General features: G+C 52.5%; 8 protein-coding genes across 8 annotated transcripts; 1 reads left to right on the top strand and 7 right to left on the bottom strand.

The window, feature by feature from the left end:
• Positions 1 to 2,458: 2,458 nt before the first annotated feature.
• Positions 2,459 to 4,538, top strand: N7459_003609 (MDR family MFS transporter; the record flags this gene model as incomplete). The annotated part of the gene is made up of 8 exons (XM_056942793.1): positions 2,459 to 2,736; positions 2,793 to 2,844; positions 2,900 to 3,074; positions 3,135 to 3,230; positions 3,287 to 3,790; positions 3,859 to 4,019; positions 4,080 to 4,364; positions 4,428 to 4,538. Coding segments are annotated over 8 exons (1,662 nt in total), but the record flags the coding sequence as incomplete, so codon positions are not given.
• A 330-nt stretch (positions 4,539 to 4,868) lies between these two features.
• N7459_003608 (GNAT family N-acetyltransferase) lies at positions 4,869 to 5,516 on the bottom strand (the record flags this gene model as incomplete). The annotated part of the gene is made up of 1 exon (XM_056942792.1): positions 4,869 to 5,516. The coding sequence occupies one exon, from the start codon at positions 5,514 to 5,516 to the stop codon at positions 4,869 to 4,871; it is 648 nt and encodes a 215-aa protein (XP_056802675.1).
• A 1,587-nt stretch (positions 5,517 to 7,103) lies between these two features.
• On the bottom strand, positions 7,104 to 8,599 carry N7459_003607 (MFS transporter; the record flags this gene model as incomplete). Its single annotated transcript, XM_056942791.1, has 3 exons — positions 7,104 to 7,808; positions 7,875 to 8,276; positions 8,330 to 8,599. 3 exons carry the CDS (start codon positions 8,597 to 8,599, stop codon positions 7,104 to 7,106), a joined length of 1,377 nt encoding a protein of 458 aa, XP_056802674.1.
• Positions 8,600 to 9,212: 613 nt separating this feature from the next.
• Positions 9,213 to 10,208, bottom strand: N7459_003606 (uncharacterized protein; the record flags this gene model as incomplete). The annotated part of the gene is made up of 1 exon (XM_056942790.1): positions 9,213 to 10,208. The coding sequence occupies one exon, from the start codon at positions 10,206 to 10,208 to the stop codon at positions 9,213 to 9,215; it is 996 nt and encodes a 331-aa protein (XP_056802673.1).
• Positions 10,209 to 10,228: 20 nt separating this feature from the next.
• N7459_003605 (uncharacterized protein) lies at positions 10,229 to 10,759 on the bottom strand (the record flags this gene model as incomplete). Its single annotated transcript, XM_056942789.1, has 1 exon — positions 10,229 to 10,759. The coding sequence occupies one exon, from the start codon at positions 10,757 to 10,759 to the stop codon at positions 10,229 to 10,231; it is 531 nt and encodes a 176-aa protein (XP_056802672.1).
• A 1,050-nt stretch (positions 10,760 to 11,809) lies between these two features.
• Positions 11,810 to 14,249, bottom strand: N7459_003604 (uncharacterized protein; the record flags this gene model as incomplete). The annotated part of the gene is made up of 2 exons (XM_056942788.1): positions 11,810 to 14,117; positions 14,212 to 14,249. The coding sequence occupies 2 exons, from the start codon at positions 14,247 to 14,249 to the stop codon at positions 11,810 to 11,812; spliced, it is 2,346 nt and encodes a 781-aa protein (XP_056802671.1).
• Positions 14,250 to 14,767: 518 nt separating this feature from the next.
• N7459_003603 (uncharacterized protein) lies at positions 14,768 to 15,621 on the bottom strand (the record flags this gene model as incomplete). The annotated part of the gene is made up of 2 exons (XM_056942787.1): positions 14,768 to 15,157; positions 15,433 to 15,621. The coding sequence occupies 2 exons, from the start codon at positions 15,619 to 15,621 to the stop codon at positions 14,768 to 14,770; spliced, it is 579 nt and encodes a 192-aa protein (XP_056802670.1).
• A 1,601-nt stretch (positions 15,622 to 17,222) lies between these two features.
• Positions 17,223 to 18,387, bottom strand: N7459_003602 (uncharacterized protein; the record flags this gene model as incomplete). Its single annotated transcript, XM_056942786.1, has 6 exons — positions 17,223 to 17,363; positions 17,428 to 17,603; positions 17,784 to 17,837; positions 17,886 to 17,986; positions 18,041 to 18,130; positions 18,197 to 18,387. 6 exons carry the CDS (start codon positions 18,385 to 18,387, stop codon positions 17,223 to 17,225), a joined length of 753 nt encoding a protein of 250 aa, XP_056802669.1.
• Positions 18,388 to 20,180: the final 1,793 nt, after the last annotated feature.

Raw genomic sequence — 20,180 nt, 5'->3', positions numbered from 1 at the left:
CCAGGATCGGCTCCTTCGCTGTCTTCGGACTGGGGCCACCGTATAGATCGTGGTCTATACGAGGCCAATTAATCACTCCTCACACCGGGCGCTGCACACCCCTGAGGTTCGGCTGATCCACTTTTCGGTGGGTTTTTGAGTATGGGGAAAGTCCCACTCAGGCGGAGTAATGGATCCCTCTGGGAATGATTGGGGGTGCTTTGATTGAAGCTGACGGAGATAGAGAACGGGTTCATGGACTTCCCCCCGGGCTTCTCTTGAGCTTAGACTCGAGCGTTTAGAGTGATCCTTTCACGCCGCCGCTTGACAGATCCTCTTGACAGGGTGAACTTCTGGTTCGAATTACGTCGAATATGAATCGCCAAGAACTATGGCTTGCCTAAGGCCTTACCTCTTCTAATCATCCAATCGATGAATGTCCCGAGATCTCTTCCTAGATATTCCCGACGCCACGCCCGTCGAAAGACTGAGTCGCGATTCTGGCCCCAGAACGGCCGCCCCTTTCTAGGGCCACCTGCATGACAGCTCGATGATGGCTGGGAATAGGTCGTATTCTCTTAGGGAAGATGCCATCTCTCCTCAGTCACCTCCAGTTCTGGTGGAGCTGTCAAATCCATGAATTCTGAACATCTATGGACGCCCTGGCTGGCACCATAGACACATATCTGCGCTCGGCGGCATTTGGCTACTAGGCCATTCAAATCCTTCTAGAGTTGTCCATCATCCTTCTCATTTGACAGTTATGGGCTAGTCTCGGACCCATTCTACGAACACCACCACACAAGGGCCACGATACTATTCGGAGTACGAGTTGTTTTTTCTTCTGTTCCTCCGATTGAACTGCCTCTATCACGAAATGAATACCTCTGCCATGCTTTCTTCTCAGACTCGCCGAGCTTGCGATCGCTGCCATAGTCAGAAGCTACGCTGTCAACGTACAGCGGAAGATGTAAATGGATGCCAGCGTTGTCTATCAAGCGGGCTTTTGTGCATCCACAGCCAGTCCCTACAAACCGGGCGCCCGCGAAAGAGAAAACGATCCACAGCCCTGCCTTGGGATCAGACAGTTTGGCGATTGGAGAGAACGGCCGCCGAAGTCAAATTCCAGGAAATCTCCAACGGTGGTGACTCCGACTTGGTGGATTCCCCACGCGGTATGAACGCACCATTGGATATGCCTGCACCGTCTGCGTTGCCGCTAGACATGTCTGGTGAGCCGAAGCCAAGCGTTCCACAATCTCCATATTAGTTCTCTTTCGGCTGATATTTAGTTCTCAAGGGATGTCATGGGGCGTTCCCCCTGCGCCCGGAGTCCCTCCAACCGACTCAGCAGTCTCTGTCTGGGAAGGCTCGGACTTTGCTTACTCTTCATCGCCCTCGCCAGACCCATTGGGTCCTCACCTGTGGAGCCAATGTCTTCAAAAGCTTGTTCTTGTGCAGACAAGCGTTTTCGGTGCCGCGTGTATCGCGCCGCGGCCCAGTCCCACGCCGTGGGGAACCGATGGCGGCTTGCCAATCCAACTGATAGCACAGATGACGCAGGAGCTGATGGATGTCATCGATGTTTATTGCCACCTCTTCTGGAGCCGGGCCGAGAATAGTTTGGAGCTGTCATCCTGTGCCGATTCTCTAGCCTTGTTGATTCTCACTTGCTATCACCGAGTTCTTCACATCTACGCGGATGCGATCCCGCCAGGGGACAACGACTCATACTTCTGCGAGCACCCCATTCCGACCTTTTCTTGCTCAGTTTTGACGCCTGATAGTGGGTGCTCCCCCTTTCCAGCTTTAGAGCTATGTAGTGCCCCATCCTCAACTACATTGGGTCATCTCCTAGCTCGCTTGAGCTACTCTGCACAACCATTTGTGGTGATCTGTTCCATGATGGTGCCGCGGAGCCAGTCCCCGGGATCCAACGGACACGATTCAGTGTCTTCAGTTCGAACGATGCTCTCGGGAGTTACTCGGTTTCAGAATGATCTGCGTGTGAAGGTTGGGGCGTAGTACTATTCGCCATGATAGATCGGGGTCTTGAATCTACAACATTTGCAATCCACGAGCTTATACATGAGCTCTTCACCCACATCAGGAAATAAAGCTCTCAAAAATGCATAGCACAATTGGGGTGATCGGAAATCAAGACAGCAGTAGAGAAGGTGCTGCGTACGTTGCCGCAACGTCTTCTAGAACTCCTGCAGGAATTCTTCCAAGGCTCGCGCTCGTTATACTAGCCCCCAAGCGGGCCCATTCTGCGCCCTGGGCGACTAAGCCCGTTTGGTAGTTTCGGCGAGCTGGGAATTGAAACAATTACCCTGACACGGATCGGCGCCTTTTCCCTATCAAGAAAGCTTCGCGGATTGCAGGATGCACGATTGACTCGTATACTCCGCGCCCTCCGTCCGGCCGTCGCGTCCCCCTCTACTAAACCTCCATCCCACACCTTCACATACCATACGCCATGGTGCCTCAAGACGCGATGGAGGACCACGATACGTTTGGTCCGAAAGTAGATCCGTCGACGAGTGAAGTGAGACTACGCGATGAACGAGAATCGTTGGAGCCAGAAGAGCATCTCCATGGGTTCCGCATGTACTGCGTGACCGTGTCTTTGCTGATGGCGATTTTTCTCACCACGCTCGATGCCTCGATCATTTCCACCGCAGTGCCGCAAATCTCAAGTCGCTTCCACTCGACACTGGATATCGGGTGGTATAGCTCGAGTTATATGATGGCGCTGTAGGTCTGTCGCAGTATAAGACTGACACCGGAGACTAACCATTGATGCGATCTAGTTGCGCGATCCTTCCGATGGCAGGGAAGTTTTACACACATTTCGTGCCCAAGGTCTGATTACCGAGAGACTTTGTGTGGATATCGCGTTGACACGTTATCTGAGCAGTTCACTTTCCTAGCGTTCCTTTTCGTCTTTGAACTGGGATCCGTTCTGTCGGCCGTGGCCGTTTCGTCCAAGATGTTGATCATCGGTCGAGCGATATCTGGACTCGGGAGTGCGGGAATCTATAATGGCTCCCTTTCCATTATGGGAACAGAAATGAAGCCTTCTACCAGAGCCTGTATGAAATGTGCAACGACGCTTGCCTAGTGAAAGGCTGCTGACACCGGGACTTGCACAGGGCAGGTCGGGCTAGGAACCTCGATGGCCACGATAGGCTCAGTTTTCGGACCCTTGATCGGTGGTGGTTTGACCTCAAAGGTGTCATGGAGATGGTGTACGTGCGAGATTACCCTGAACGACTGGTTCCGATCTAAATTTGATATTATTCAGGCTTTTATATCAACCTTCCCCCAGGGGGTGTGACTGCTTTATGCCTACTGATTCTGAGATTTCCATCAAAAAGTAAGGGTTCAACACTTCCTAGAAATCTGGGTCAGGCAATCACCTTTTTTGATCCGATCGGATTCTTACTGTTCTGCCCAACCTGCATCATGGTTTTGCTCGCCATCCAGTGGGGTGGGACGTCATACCCGTGGAACTCGGCCACCATCATTGGGCTGTTGTGTGGTGCTGCAGCTACATTCGTTGTCTTCATCGCGCAGGAGAAATATCAAGGCGACAAAGCGATGATCACGCCTAGAATCGTCAAGAAATCGGTTCCGTTCTTCGGATTCTGGATCGTGTTGTTCCAATTCGGATCACTCATCATCCTAACCTACTATCTGCCCCTATGGTTCCAAGTCGTCAAAGGCGCTAGTCCCATTCGAAGTGGTGTGATGCTATTACCGACTATTACCTCTCAGACTTTCTTTACCCTTGTTGCAGGTGCAATTGGTGAGTAATCTGTTCCAGCGCTTTCATTCCCATCCGGCTTTTCAATGGCAAACTGACCCTACGGCCAGTTTCCAAGAGCGGATACTGCGCGCCTCCAGCACTTGTCGGATGCGCATTGACTACTATCGGTGCGGGTCTATTGACGACTATGGGCCCATCTAGTGGCTCGAGCAAATGGATTGGTTATCAAGTACTCATTGGTGCCGGACGAGGTTTGTCGATTCAAGTAGTGAGTATTACCCAACCCAGACGCTAACATCTGCGACTAATACTGGAACACCGCACGCAGCCTATCATCGCGACACAAGCTGTACTCCCACCAGACCTTGTGTCCTCAGGAACCGCATTCATTTTATTCGGGCAATTCTTCGGTGGTTCGCTCTTCTCGGCGTCCGGCCAGACTATCTTTGCCAATCGCCTCTATGCTACCCTGGTCGCCTATATCCCTGGATTGAGGAATGCACAGGAAATTGTAGATGCGGGTGCGCTGCCGTCCAGCTTCCGGAATCTTATACCGGCAGGCTCCTATGATTCGGTGATTCTCGCGTATAATCATGCATTGACACGGTCCTGGGTAAGAATCCCCATCTCTGATCTCCTAGACTGCTCTAACTGTATCTTGACTATGGGCGTATAGTATCTGGCAGTTGCTCTTGCGGCAGTCGCATTCTTCACATGCTTTGGATTAGGATGGGGACATATCGACAGCAAAAAGCCAGGGGCCCAGGACCAAAGCGCGACAGACGAAGTACCCATGACACACGCGACAGCCAGTTCCATCAATAAATAACGACCGATTCCGATATCACCGCGAGACGTCCTCTCCGATCTTGTTCGCATCGTTTAGTGATCCACAGGGAGACTTATGTAGGTTGAAGCCAACTCATGAAATCTATCAAATTGCCGTTTGTACATCATCTAGCCGCACTACTTTTCAGGCCCTCTAGCTTGGACCTTCTCTATGAAAGTCTCCCAAGTGTACATATACTTCAATTGACGTTGACGGGTATGTAGAACAAGAATGACAACGGACTCGTATCGTTTCTCACGCGGACGTATTCGTTAAACGGCAAACTTATCACTCTTTCCCAGCTTTCTGCGTCTCCCGCAGCTGCTCCCACTCATGCTCCAGCATAGAGAAATTGATAACATCATGCCAAGCGCGTCGATAAAGCAAGGCCTCACGCTCGCGACCTTCCTCCACAAAGCCCATCTTCCGGTACAACTTCAGCGCAGGCTCGTTGTACGCCATCGCATGGAGATACACCCGGTGAAGACCAGCATGCTGGAACGCCCAGTCCAAAGCCCAGTCGATGGCTTCCCTGCCATATCCCTGGCCGCGATACTCCTCAGCCAGCGAGATGCCCAGCATCGCCTTGCGGTGGTGGCTGGCACTCGGGCCCAGGAAGTTGAACAGACTCACATGGCCGATCGGCGTGCCTTTGGGCTCTTTCAGTTTCTCCGAGGCTTGTCCGTCACCCGCAGGCGTGGAGTTTTCGTCCCCGGACGCTTGGGGAGCCACATAAATGCATACGCCTAATAGAGCGTCTTGGATGAATTTGATCGTATCCTCTGCGCTCTTGGATGGTAGCGGTCGGTGCAGGCGCGGGTTGCTCATTGTCTGAACGATCGGGTCATTGACGATGTGCTTGTGGAAGAATGCCTTGTCCGCGTCGGAGTCTTCAGGCGCCCGGTAGAGGAGGCGTTTGGATTGGAAGATGTCCATTGTCACACGATTGGAGGTGGTATTGTAGAAGTGGTTCGATTGTTCACGAAGATGGAAAATGAGACTTCTTAAACCCAGACGGTCTCCTCTCGTGGGTCACATCAGGCCCCCAACTCCCTTATCAAGCATATCCGCGTTCCGTTTAGGCAGCGTTGATTCCAGCCATCTCTAGACTCTAACGGGTTTCCGACGGAAGAGGAATCTTCTAGAGTAGTCGGGCAGTTCAGCCTTCTGCCTATCATAGGCAGCCCTTTTAATTGCCCTCCCCGAGGACAGCGGGACCCACAGCGTTATCTATACTCGTTAGGTATTCGTCGATGTACAACATTTTGTTACAGCACCCTGATATCCCATACTGACTTAGTTCTAGCCTAGGACTCCTGCGAATCTCCAGGTCCATGAATCTTATAGAGGGAACCCGTAATATATAGACTAAGTTGTATTAAAATAGAATTGTAAATTCATTCTCGCTTATATATCTATATATCTATATTAGAGATAATTAGGTAGTGAGTTATCATCCATGGATCTTCTCTTCCGTCCTGTGGTAAACTAATCCAGTCCTCTTCCCCCCCATAGTAACCATGGATGATGATTTGTTGTCATATTCGGGACGATCGGGTAGAGGTTCGTCGTTATGATGTCTGCATGAATGGATTTGAGATTGACACGTTTCGTAGACAATGTCACAAACAAGACTACATGATCAAAAAAACAGAGAAGTTTCACCGGCTTGATGTCGCCTCATGGGGGATCTGGCCAAGTGATGATGTGCACCAGCCGTGCTTGGGCTCCTTCGTGATCTTCGTCTTCAACGACCACCCATTGATATCGCATTCTCCCGCCGGCTTACGGGAGCAACTCCGTAATGAACATTATAAAGCGGTCCATTCCTGCTTTGCCCGCCTTGCTTCGCAAGAAACCGCTTCCTGTGCCTTTTCCCGGGCCCCCTTTACCGTCCGGTATACTCGTTGATGAAGAGATCTCGCCAGTATACGGATCCAAGTGCTTCTACCCGGCGAAGCCTGGGAAGATCCTAGCTGATCGCTACCAAACCCTGGTCAAAGTTGGCTGGGGCGTGTCTTCAACTGTGTGGCTCGCGCGGGATTTGCAAGGGTAGCCTTCACTGATTCCCGTTCAATTCGAGTCTCTGCTTCTAACAAATATACAGACATATTGAAGAGCGAGAGAAAGTCGTGGCATTGAAAATAGCCAATAATACAAGTTCCGCTGGTCATGAGCGCGAAGTTGAAGAGCACATTTCCACGGCGAACCCATCGCATCGTGGTCGCTCACTTATTCACTTATCCGAACATCACTAGACTCTTTTGAAGTTCAAGGCCCAAACGGTTCTTAATCCATCGACTGCCTTCGCAATACCCTCGATCTGGGTAGCATTCGAAAACGAAGTCCCCTCCAATGTGTCTAATATGCCCACCAATATAATCCGCGATATAATCTCACCCGTTTGGGTTCCGCTCGAATAGCCCTCGTATGTATGCAAGGGACAACAAATTACTACCTTCTACTAACTGGAATGTCCCATACTCTCCAATCTTCATTTCTCCGTATTTCAGATCCATCAAGCTAAACATGATGGGTAGACTGCACACTGGGAGCCCGCATTAGGGTCCCCCAAATACCCAACGCCACGGCCAACATTGCCAGCAAGATCGGCTGCAGGACAGTGACGCCCTTTGCCTGTGCAATCGCACCGATCATGAATGGGAAGACCGCCGCTCCGCCCATTGATAATGCAGCCGCAAACCCAATAGCAGCCACATGCAGATCCTTCGGTAGGAGACGCGTCGCAACCACGACAACACCAGGAAAGATGGTTCCCATGAAGAACCCGACGAGGGACACAGCTACCGCGGAGACCACGAACTGCGGGACAAGCCAGAATATCAACTCCAGCGCAATCGCTGAAACGATGTACAGCGCAATAGACAGCTTCTCGCCGACCCGCGGCGATACAAAGCCAAGCACGAATCGCCCGGCGGTGATCCCGAGCCAAAAGCCCGTTTCGGTCATTCCGGACGCAAAGGCATTGCCGTGGCGTACGTTGGTCATGAACACCACCACCCACCCGCCGATGGCTACTTCGACCCCGCCATACAGAAAGAGGAATGCGGCGCAGATCCAGGTCACCTTGTATGTGAGCGACACACGCGTCCGGGAGAACGGCCCGCCTTCGCCGGGGGTAATGGGGTTCTCGCGCCGGTATTTGGGGCCGGATTCATTCCAAAATGCGCTGGCCGCGTAGAGCAGCTCGAGCGCAGCTGCCCCGGTCTAGTCGGTCCAGCGCGTCAGCCTGCAATTTACTCGGAGCAGGGGATAACGTGTCGCGGTGCATACCAGCAGATGATAGAACGAGTACCACGGCCATCCAGCCTTTGTAATCAAGGTCGTCGCAACGAGGGGGCTGATGGTCGCGCCCACGCCGAAGAAGCCGTGGAAGAAGCCGAGCACCTCGTTCGAGTTGGCCATGTTTCCGATCCACACGTTCCACGCTGCATTCTGGATGCCGCTTCCCAGACCCACCAGGATATAGATGACTACTAGCACGGGGAATGGTGGATGGATCGATATAACCGTGAACGCGACTAGGTGACACGCAGGGCCGATAATGGCGATTCCGCGTCTGCCAAAGTGCTGATGGATCACGTTGCTCAGGACTGCGGAGACCACATAGCCCACGAAGGGAGAGAGAAAGACCAAGGAGATCACCGTGTAGCTCTCGTGGTAGTAGAGTTCGAGCTAGAAAGCGATGTCAGGATAATGTGGGGATGGGGTTGGAATCTAGCGCGTACGTATGGGATGAGGGCTCCATAGGCAGCGTCATTGGCGCCCATGACAAATGCACACCAGAGCGTGGCGCTCAGTTTCCATGTCGTCGTTTTTGACTCGTTCCATCTCGTGGCGACGTTCACTGCATGCGATGGTGCAACGTCGGCTTCGGCTCCTGCTAGTGTGTCACGTTGCACATCCACGCCTTGGTGCAAGGCACGAGAACCTAAACCATTGGTACTGAGAGGTGGACTCGCCATACTCATGCTATACGACTCCGCCAACGTGGGCATCTTCAGGTCGAGCTTGGCGGGGAATGAAAGATGCAAGATGGAGAGCGGGGAAAGAGTCGGTGATAGCTTCAGGCCCCCAACGGTTGGTCTCTCACGGTACTCGTAGATATCCGGAAATGCTCGCTTTCACTCTCTAAATACAGATAATAGTTAGGCAGAGGGTTAATGGGAATGACTCTAGTGTACACACCTGAAGCCTCATTGTGCAGAATATGCCATCATGATCGAGCATCGTGGGGATAATCTACTTAGGTACTCGGGAACAATATATACACTCAGCCCTGGCGATCAACACACATTTCATTGGCCCTGAATTGACCCACCATCGCTTCAGACTACATCAGAGCTGTGCAAAGGATCGCACTGACAGGCTGAGAGCGCATGGAATTATGGTTGCAGACGGGTATGTGTCTAAATTTCAGATTTGCATGAAGCTGAGGATGGGCGCCAGGAGAAGCTCCAAGTCATAGAGTAAGCCGGTCTTTTCAGTGAAGAAAACAGAATGGGGTATTGCGAGAATTCAAAATATCAACTAATATCGCGCAATCTAATTAGCACTAAAAGACACGCAGGAAATACCTGGAGCATTGTGATCATGGCCGCCAGCCTCTGCTCAATCGCTCTTCTTGTCCGAAACAGTCTGCTTGTCCGAGTCCCAATCGTCGTCACCGGGAGCGCTTTTCTCCTCGGCAGTGATCACAATCCAGAGGATTTTATTGACTGTTCCCGACGGCACAGCACCCGGTTTGTGCTCCTTGCCACGCTGCCTTTCCATCTGACCGATCTGCGACCGCTTCTCCTGGGTCGGGCGGAGCTTCTGTTCCAGTTCTCCGTGCTCCCTCTGTAGCTCTCGATGCGCCTCGTTATAGCCGGGCTGGTGCGCGTCGAGGTTCTGTATCTGGACATCAAGCCCCTGCAACTCGGCCACGATCTTCTCAATCTCGACATCGACCTCACCCTGCCGCTGCCCGATCTTTCCCCTCTCTCTCTCCGCCGCCTTGGAAGACTTTCTTTCCAGCTTTCGTTCTTGCTGCCGAAGCTTTCCCAACTGTTTCTGCTCCGCACGCTGGCCAGTATATGCCCCGACCTTATGCACCCAGTCATCCGCCTCAACAGGCGTCGCGGCATCTTCGAACGAAAGCTCCACCACCCGGCCACCAAAAGCCTCCATCCGCCTCACCATAGGGTGGCGCATCGACCCATCCGGCTCCGCGGCGTGCATGATGGCATCGTACTGCGTCCGCGAAAACGCAGCCGCCTCATCCACCATCCCGACCTGCTCGAGCATCTTATCCGTCTTGCAGATCTGCGCGTAGAGGCCCTTGGGCTTGAAAATGCGCTCATTGGCCTTCTTCATGTACTGCTTCGTGCGCAGCATCGATACCCCGGCCGTGCCCGCCCCGGCGGCCAGGTTGACACCGCGGCCGAGGAGCCGAATGGGTTTGATGGGCACCTTGCCGATTATGGTGCCCACCGCGCTGGTCATTTGCATCCCGTGGCTTGTCATGTACGCTTCGTTGAGACCGTCGATGAACTCTGCAAGCTCGGTTGGGGTGAAGCCGTGTTCAAGCTCCAGTTCCGGCGCGTGGGGGCGGACGAAGGGGCTCATGTAGGAGTCTCCGAAGATCTTTATGATTTCTGTCGTGGCATTGATATTAGTAGAGCACTAGCGGGGAGATCGGACGCCTGCTTACGAGGGATCACGCAGGGCCTTCCCTTCGCTGGAGGTGATTGTTGGGGCTCTAACGGAGGCTCTGGACCGTAGGTCGGCCCCAAAGGGCTCGGATCTGGTGCTTGGTTCCATGTCTGTTGATCGGGGGGTTGACCATAAGGTGTAGACACTGGCCACTGTTGCTGTTCTGGCTGGTATTGTTGTTGAGCCTGGTAGGGTTGTTGCACCTGGTAGGGTTGTTGCACCTGGTAGGGTTGTTGCGCCTGGTATGGATTGGGATTCGTGGGATATGTGGGATAGGCAGGATATGTGGGGTATATGGGATATGTATCTGCAGGCTGGTTCGGCGCGGGTAGCGGTTGATCGATGTCTCTTGGCTGATCATAGATCGCGGTGGATGGTGGTAAAGATGTATAAGGTGGCGGCGACGGGTCTGATGGCTGCATAACAAAACCGTCTTTCTTGGGATTCTCGAATGCCGCAGCCATGATGGAAGTTGTCTTGGAATAAAAAACAGAGCAGATAAGGGAGAAAAGAACGAAGAAGAGGGCGAGAAAAAAAAAAAAAAACCAAGGGTAGTGGTTGTCCATCTTCATGCTCTTAAATACATCGTCTCGAGCAATTACTCTTCAGTTTCTCTTCTGGGAGGATCCCGCGCGCGATCGCCCCCACGCAGACACTCTTCTTCCTCTTCCTTTCTTCCCCTTCTCACTCGCGACTGGCTGAAGCCGGATCCACTACTCGCAAATTGCACCAAGAGAGGTCAAGCGTGCAACTGTGAATGTTCGTCTCTGCAAGCTTCGTCGCTTTGAGACTAACGCCGGATGGATTTCCCACTCTTTCCATCCTGCCCTGTCCAATCATCAACCACGCACGGCTCGTCGACACTCAGCTCGCGAATTGAGTCTGATTGAGTATATCGCAGGGCTCGCGTTGGAAACTGGTTTTCACCAATCTGCCTGGGTGCAACGCTCTGGGCGGGGATATTGCACTGAATCCCATATAGAACAGCGCTTTCGAATTGCCTGTCTGTGCCCCCTGCCCAATTGGTTCCAAATGGACCGACGTGGCTAGCTATGGCCATGGCAGCTACTCTTCCTGCTCTAGCTCTTTCCACATTCCCCTCAAGATGAGCTAAGATCCGCCACTGACGCCGCCACAGAGAATTGGGTCTAATAAGGAAAATGAGCCTAGATCCATGACAGGATGGATTACTATCCGTGGATGCTGCTTTGTGCCATGGCGTCAGCACCGTCACTGTTCCATATCGCCCGCCGCAGAACCGCATGGAGCCCCGCGCCGTTGACACGGCATTGGGTGTCGTGGTGTCTATTGCCGACTAGCTTGCTGCACCGAACCAGGACAGCGTTGTTGCTGGACGGTTGATCATGCTGGAACATCAAGGAAGCTGAAACTTCAGAAGCCCCCTACTACTTAAGATTGCCAGGATGAGCTGAAATAGTTGATTTGAGAGGTTTGCCATCCCTCTCGTTGTATTAAGCTTGTATATCCCGTACTTCACGACATTGATCTCCTTGTCAAGGGAAACGGGACGCATTGTTCGGATCCAAAGACCTCGATAAATTTCGAGCAACCAGGAAAGCCATATCGGACTTTCTTCCCAGGTATTGAAGCGCACGAATGCAAAACAGACAATTCTGTCGGAAGCATTCAGCCAACGCCCCATGCGCGCGAGGCGCACGGAAGCTGTTCAGCGAGATATATCCCGCCTTGGCAAACGAATGAATTAAAACCACGGTCCACGGCTCAACTAGAAAAGCCACCTCATTGAGAGAGTCGTGGAAATGGCGGTGCATGGTCGGTTCTTGCCCTTGAAGCGAGGAGCGAGCAAGGGCACCAACCGCTAAGGCATTATCTATCCGCAGCGCCGAGATGAGGCCTGATACTTCCCGAGCCTCGCGTTTGGTTTCAGAGCCGAGTCGTCCGTGGTCAATGCTCTCTACCGCGTCTGCTAGGAGCATGGCAGCCAGATGCCAGTGACAGTCGAGTATGACGTACCACGACTGGATGCGTGGCGGGAGTAGGTCGTGGTGAGCGACGCAGTCGAGCATGAATCGCTGATAGGTGCAATTCCAATGTTGATACACCAGGAGGGTCTTCTGGATGACTTCTTCGAGGCGATCGCCATATGCGCCTCGGTATATTAGGGTTTGGAGCTGTGTAACCCGGCGGTAAAGCAAGACCTTGACAGGGGTTGCCTCTGAAAGCACCGACGCAGCCTCTTCGTAGGAGCACGGCCATCTTGGTTGGGCCTGGCTATATGGGCGCTCAACAGGGCCGCGGAGAAAGAAGTCGCCCCACACGTCTTGTTTCTCACGAGACCGATTTCGTGGGATATTCCAGCCATCGGTGTCAACATGGTCTGCCGAATCGAGCAGTGAAGCCGATGCGGAGGCAATTTGGCTATCCTCGTCTGACACCACCAGTGGACGTTGATACATCGCAGAACTCAGGGTATCAAACATGACCCCTAGCCAGAACAAAAGGCTTAAAGTACTCTGGTGCTCGGAACTAGTCAGAATTGAAGTGCCCTGTGAGGACCCAGAAGGGTTCGGCACTTCCAGCATGTCGCTCATCATCGATCCTATCGAAGCCTTGCGAAGCTCTCTTGTGCTTGGAAGAGCTTCTCGTTTGAGCCTAGCGAGCTTGTGTCGAAAAGTGAATAGTTGACGATTGGCGGCTTCCAGAAACCGCGGTGCACTGTCATTCTCCAATAACTGGCCCAGGAGTTCATCTTGCTCGTTGTCCAGCGGCCTCTGCGTCAGAGAGAAGATGATGTTGGCAAATATAATGCGAAAGGAGGGAATGCCGGCTGATTCCTCTAATGCGTGGCGTGCTTCATTCCAGACTCTCTCTCGGATAGATCTCTCGTCGTGGGCGATTGATTCTGGGACCGATAACCCCGTCCCCTTCTGTGCATGCTGAGTCCACTGTGAGGCGAATGCCATGATCGCTAGATGGAGGGCTCGGGCCGCAGTTTGGTCCTCCTTTGCGCTTAACGCGCGGCCTCGTATTGAGGACGAGGCACGATCTAGCTGACAAACCCGGATACACATTCTGTTCGACCAACTCGGGCCCCATTCCTTCCTTTTTGTGTGGGTCAGGAGATTGCTGTTCGAGCCGCTGTAAGGACAGTTGTGCTCGGTCAGCCAACACGACAGCGCGTTCTCCATACTGTCGTGGTATATGCGGATTAAGTTACTAGTCATTGTCGAACGGGCATATTGTCTAGTTGTGTCGCCGGAGGCGGTGCATAGGCGCCATTCGAATGATGAAGCCGATCTGTAATTCTGTTCAGGCACCGAATATGCGTGGTCAGGATATTTGTACCCTGGGGCCGCAAACTCGAAAGAGGATGGCTTGGATCCGTCCTCGAATTGTTGGTCAGTTTCAGGTGTGGTCTGGAAAGAACTTGGAATCAAATCAGGGATGACAGCCTGGGATTCCAGTTCGCTGGAGGTCTCTTCGGATCCTTCCGTCACGGCCCTGGGCGGCCAACCATGTGGGATGTCGGTACTCCAAGAAAAGAAGTCATACTGGTCCAGCTCGCCTCCGTCTAATCCTCCCGCGACTGGAGGAGTGAGGTTCAGCAAGGAGGCGCAATTGGTGGGTTCGGTAGCACCCAACATGCCACCCGGATTGGTGGGATACCATTCTGATAAGCGTGGTCCCTCAGCCCAGGTGACACCGTATGGTGTCACAACAGACGGGGGAGTGTGAGAGGGATGGGCACCGGCAGTGCTGGCATCCGTTCTTCTGCGGTGACCCTTGGACTCCGCCCGCTTGGAGGAGAGCCACTTGAACGTGCACTCCTTCTTCCATCGCCTGCAGTTGGAGCAAGAAGTAAACCCGCTATCCTTGCGATTCTTCTACATGTCGAGGTTAGAATCTGCCATTGGCGAGGCAGGGCCAAGTTCACGAACCGGTGCGTCGCAGCCCCTCTTGCCTTTGCGACATGGGTCGCAACTATGCAGCTGGCGTCGACGAGAGTCCTCCATGGGATCAGATGGAAGATGGAATACGTGGGAGAGGAGAGCTGAGGACAACACGTCTCCGACGATGGAGTTTGCGGGGTTTGTGGCGACGCACGGGACTCGATGAATCCGGGGCGGCGGAACCATGTGTATTCCGTCGTATTGGTATTGTTGATGATTACTCTACCAATCAAACGCGCTAAAATACCGTATTACGACTCGCGCCTCGCCAAAAGATGATCGATCACAAATCCCACCGCCATATCATTCTTTCTAAATCGAGCTGGATCTCATACTGGGTCTGAAGTCCTCTCCCCCTTCTAAATTTCTCAACGCAGCATCCGAGATGATGCCGCAGGAACTCTCACTCGCGACCTTAGCAATCAGGTCGGCCATGGACAACTCGATGTTGAGTTTGACCATGTAAGCCAGCGGATGGAATTGCATATAGCTAGCAGGGGCTCTCAGTGCTGGATTCGCATCGTGTCCGAGGGACAGTACTCACACAAACGTATTTCGTAAACTCATCATGGATATGATCAGGACATCCATGCCCAGCGAGAGTCCGACAATGCTCATATTGAACTGTATCAGAGTTTTGTACTTGGTCAGACCCGCCCTCAGGAGGCTGCTACGAACAATATGGATAAAGTAGAGGTTGAGCGAGGCGTCAACAAGAAGGTAGATGCCCTTCTCGCAACGATCCCACCACTCGTTGATCGCGATGTAGCGCGCTGAGATTTGGAGACGGGCGGGGATCCAGATGGTGTAAACCGAAATGTTGACGGCGGTGATTAAGATGGCAACGCCAATGGTGAGGTGGCGCGCTTTTTTCCGATTCGCGAGGAGAAGTGAACAGCGATTAATGATGATTTGTAGGAGGAATTGGACCTGGGTATTCGCGTCAGTGGGTCACTTCACATTTTCAGATTCAGTGGAATCAATTACCTGTAGTGCCCATGTGGTGACTTTTGCAGGAGTTAGTACGTGGATGAGAGACATCGCAGTGGACATACCAATTGAGAAATAGAATGCAAAACTGACAGGTCGGTCAGCACTAATTCCTTTGGCAGACAAGTTCACGCTCACCAAGGAGGAATCACGCCCCGCAAATATAACCAACAGATGATGCTAAAGATGAGACACGCCAGGATCTCTAGCCATACCATCCAGACGTAGGCGCTTTTGAGAACCCGAATCCCCTTCCTCTTCTGAATCTGTAATGTCTGTCGCACGGCTTTCCAGGTGGTGAGCCACCCAAAGCCCACGGTGAAGCCCCATGCAAGCGAAGCAATGACCATGTCATTTTCAGTGACCGGTGGGAGCACGAAATGAGGCGAGAGGAGTGTAATCATGGGTCACGAGGGGACTACAGGCGAAGACGAATAGATCCACTTGGATCAGCATCCACTGCTTCGTCGGCCGCTGCAACATATGTCAAGGAAAGCAAATGCAAAAAAGAGAACTAGGCCGGAGTGAAGATATTGTTGGACAGAACTCACGTACGCCAGCCCCGGATCCGTTCGTGTATATCTAGTCTGAACATACATGATGTCAACATCGCTATGGGGGCAACTTCGCTCTTTGCGATTGGGCAAATAAAGACAGTCAAGCTCATCGAACCCGATGCCGGCGAAACCTTGCAATCTGATTGGTCTCTCCAGGTTTTGTTTAGGTTTGCTCCAGTGAACCTTGGAAGGTCGGTTACTGTCACGTAATCATGAAACTTGGGATCCATGGATTCTCCCTCCGATACCGTCAATCACGTCTGGGATAAGAATAAAATCCTGCACCATTGCCGGATTTCTTTAAGACGAGGACGTGGGGATAATCGCGTCAAATGCTGACTCTGCTAAACCGTGGCATCCTGGATGAATTCAGGCAAGGGTAGACTGGCGCGGAGATAGTTCCCTTTGCCCGAGACTGGTATGTGGAGAGAATGCTCTACATGCTAGATAGAACTGGGCGAAGCTCCCATTGGATACAATCCCCCAGGTTCGCCCCTTACCGAGATCTCGAGTGCGATATTCCCATCGTCCCTGTCACTGAACACTCGCGACCAAGGACCCTCTTCGGCAGGTAATCAGGCGACTCTGGAACGGGCGTAATTTTCCCACGGATTGACAGCTCGACCTTCCCCGGTGCCTTGTTTTACAGGCATGCGTCGCTGTCGATACATGAGTTACAGCCAATACTTCGTGATCGAGTCCGCACGGAATACGGATCCATGGATATATCGCGATTTTCCCCGGGCTGTTAAGTGGGACACGGATCCTTGCCTCGCGACCAGGAGCATAGGTGCATTTCGTGGATGCTGGAGAGGCCAGTCGCCAGGACTAAACCAAACTTTCTCTTGTCTTGGGTGGCCATTTTTCCCAATTCTGGGGTTCTCCGCGGAGATATACTTATTAGTGGAGTTTGGTGTCTGCAGCCATAATCTATATAGGTGTACTGGCATATCAACGAATTGAAGTTTCTTATTATATGGACACTATCCAGCAGTCTATCTGGTGGTGACCTGATCTTATCCACTGAGACAGCAATATTGCAATAGGTGAACAGGGTTCGAGAAAGAGAATTGAAGTAATAAATAATCATAGCGCGGGCTCATACACTGTGACCCTCGAGACTCTTGACAAAGCAATGTCTCCAATGGAGAAATGATGGCAATTCAGAGTCACGCCAACCAGATGCCTCGCACGCCAAAATGCCGGTAGATGGAGTTGCTCATGTCGCGCACCGGGAAGCTTGCGTGGGGACGACGTTAGATACATGAAGAACCAGTGACGCGGATCCACCTTTCTCACTAACCAAGGGAAATTCGACATGCATGCAAGCCCCCAAGCCGCAGTGCTGGTGTCGCCTTTAGTTGTCCCGGACTGCGGCAGATTCCACGTCGCGCTGCTCGCCCCTTTGTCCGAGTCAGAACGCTGCCCTCGCAATTTCCAGAAACTACTTACTTGCGTTGACCGCGGACCCAGAGTTGTCCCAGGTCCCCAACAGGGAGGTTGAACGGAAATCCCAAGGCATCGAACAATTGAACAATCAGCAGATAGAATCCGAGTAGACTAGCCACGAAGAGTGATGCCCCGGCGCCCTTGAATGACCTCATTAGCGCCGCTCACAGTGGAACCTTTATCTGAGAATCAGGAAAAACTTACGATCACGCATCGATCACCCACCGTGGTGTCACCGAGTCCCAGGCGCCAGTACGCCGACGACAACATGAGAAAGACCATGAGCAGCGACAGGAAGATGAGCGTGTATACCAGGTTGGTGCGTGTGGCGCAGATCATGAAGATGAACATCAGGACGGCCATTGTAATGAAGAGAAAGGCTAGTGTGGTCGGTTAGCAACGTGGATCCAAAGTAAAGAGAAGGTTTTCACTTGCCGTAGGTATTCATAAAGTTAGCACCGAGAAGCCCAGCACCAGTATCTGTTCCGGACGCGGAATAGGGAGCTTTGAGGGTATTAGAAAATGCCCGTGGTCAGGAGAGGAAGGGCTCGGAGACACACCGGCAGCATTGAAAGCGGGAATCATGGTGGCTGCAAAAGCGAACCAGAACCCGCCTGGACGGAGTTAGAAAGACGAAAGCACAGAAAGGCGGCCTGACGTACCAATGGTGCCAAATACCACGCAGGGAAAGGTGTTGCCGAGGACAAACTCGAGAATACTCGTGATCAGCAACAGGAGGCCGCCGAGGAAGATGATGGGGCCGCTGGTGTCCTCTGTCAGCTCACACGTCCCACATGGTGGCTGTTTAGTGTCTTACGTGAATGCAATTCCATTGCCACTGGCTCCCCTCCAGGCCATCAGGCAGCACGAAATGGGCGTGGTAGTTATCACGAACCCTCCCAGCGCTCTGCGATGAGTTAGTCGGAGCTTCCCACGGCCTATCCCAGCGGCTGAAGAGATTAGAAGAACTTACAGCGGCGTCGGATTGCCCACCTGCTTGGCAAGGGCTGGCTGGCGGCGAGTCATTGGCGTGAGGTACAGCCTCTCGAATTGCTCGGCAGTCAGGGTGACTGACGTCGGGACTGTGGTCAGTCCAGACGCGGAGCTCTCATTCTCGTGCGGAGGAGCTTTTGTATCGCCATTGTAATTGATCTCGTTGTCCATCTTGGCTTGGGGTAATTGAACAGGTCCAGAGGTAGAAGACAAGACGAAGAAGAACCTGGGTGAGTTGGAAGGAGCTCAACAGTCTGTAATGGGGCATGGAGTCTTTATTGCTCGCGTAAACTCATCACTGTAGGCTAGAGGAGTTCCCTCGAGCGATCTGATTGGACGCGGAAGAAAGGAACAACAACTCCTCCCAAGTACTGACGACCCAACTCTCGTCACTGGGCGTGGATGCATGCCAGCGACACCGCAAGGATCTGGTCATAACCCGGAAGCTTCCAAGCAGATCCGCTCGCTTTTGCAAGAAACAAGCAATCCGGCCGTCCTGTAGAGTTGGCAATATCTTCCAACGACGATCTGGGTCGTCCCCACATAGGGGAGACCGGGGGATGTGGAGAGGGCGCCACCTCCGCAAAAGAAAAACCGGGGCGAAAGTAACAGCGAGGATAGAATGGTTCGCCGTGCGGCTCCGCATCCAGGAAATGCAACATCCCCACTGACGCAGCTAATGCATGGGCGATCGTGTCCATGGGTACCTCATGCGGAGCCGCATCTGGGACGTGTTTATCCCCGCAAAACCTTCTCCGCAACCAAGGGAGTGGCCTACCTAGCATGTTGATGGATACATGAAATTATTGAACAGAAAGCTCGGCCCTTGTAGATCCAGTCTACCAAGTTGGAGCAACTGGCTGACAGTCTGTATGTGGGTTGAGGAGAGTGCCAAGGGGTTGTCTCGTCGATATGATTCCCGTATAGCTTTGCGCGTGCCTTTTTCATTTGGAATACCTCATGGAGAGCGCACTTGCAAGTAGAATAAATCGATTCCGTTGAAAACAACAATAGGTTCAATGGTCTCAAAACTGAAGAATAACGCCAACCCCCTTCGCATCCCTAGCAATCGTACTGTCCGGGAAGGAATGTGCTGGACCACCGGGCGCTGATCGTAAATGCCTGGATCTTGTCCGTCTTTGATACATATTCAACACGCAAGGGATAATTTTTCTCCTCCGGAGTGAGGTGGGAATTGTGATTTCCACTCGGGATATTCCAACTGGCCCAATCATCCAGGGGTAGATTGTCTGGCACGGACGAGGGTTCATGCGTTGACTTCTTGGGACCAGTGGCTTCCCCAAGAGAGGTCTGCGGATCGGCCGTTGGTGAATCCCAACGGGATTTTTTGTCACTGATGGTATGTGTACAAAGATTAATCCCAACGAGCGAGTATTCTCCCGGAGTCACAAATTGATGTTGACTGTCGTTGTCACTAGCGATCCAAGTTTCTTTGGTGGGGATCGCGCAGACGGGTGAACTGCTCTCCCCCAGGGAGGTGTCTGGCAGTTCCTTGCGGTGCCAGGGCCTGGGACACGAAGAGCGAGCCTGATGAGATACGGTTAGTATCGCTTTGACCTGCTTTTACTGAAGAGACCTGCCGTTTCATTCATTCTGAGCTCTTGTGTTGACAATATGAGAACACGTCAGAGAAGTTGAGAACTATAGTTCTAACCCCTATGAAATCAAGTCAAGGTATGATAAGGAATCCAAAGAATCCGAGGTCGACGATAGGTATGACACTTCTACCCTCTCAGGCCCAGGGACTTTGGAGCATTAATAGGCGCATGTTCGATGATGATAGCATTCAGTTTCAAGGTTCTCTGCGCCCACGAATTGGGTCTAGTGGGAGATAATGACGATGAGTGAAGTCTAACAGATTCGTCTGCCACACCAAGAAGGTCTACCATGACTTGATCGCTGAAGAGGCCAATGACCCACGGGTGTGCGGAAGAAAGGAAAGT

Source organism: Penicillium hispanicum (assembly GCF_028827665.1).
Source record: "Penicillium hispanicum strain IBT 35686 chromosome Unknown utg000003l_segment0_segment0, whole genome shotgun sequence".
NCBI lineage: Eukaryota > Fungi > Ascomycota > Eurotiomycetes > Eurotiales > Aspergillaceae > Penicillium > Penicillium hispanicum.
The sequence above is the reverse complement of the archived record's forward strand: the minus strand, read 5'-3'. Positions and strand labels throughout refer to the sequence as shown.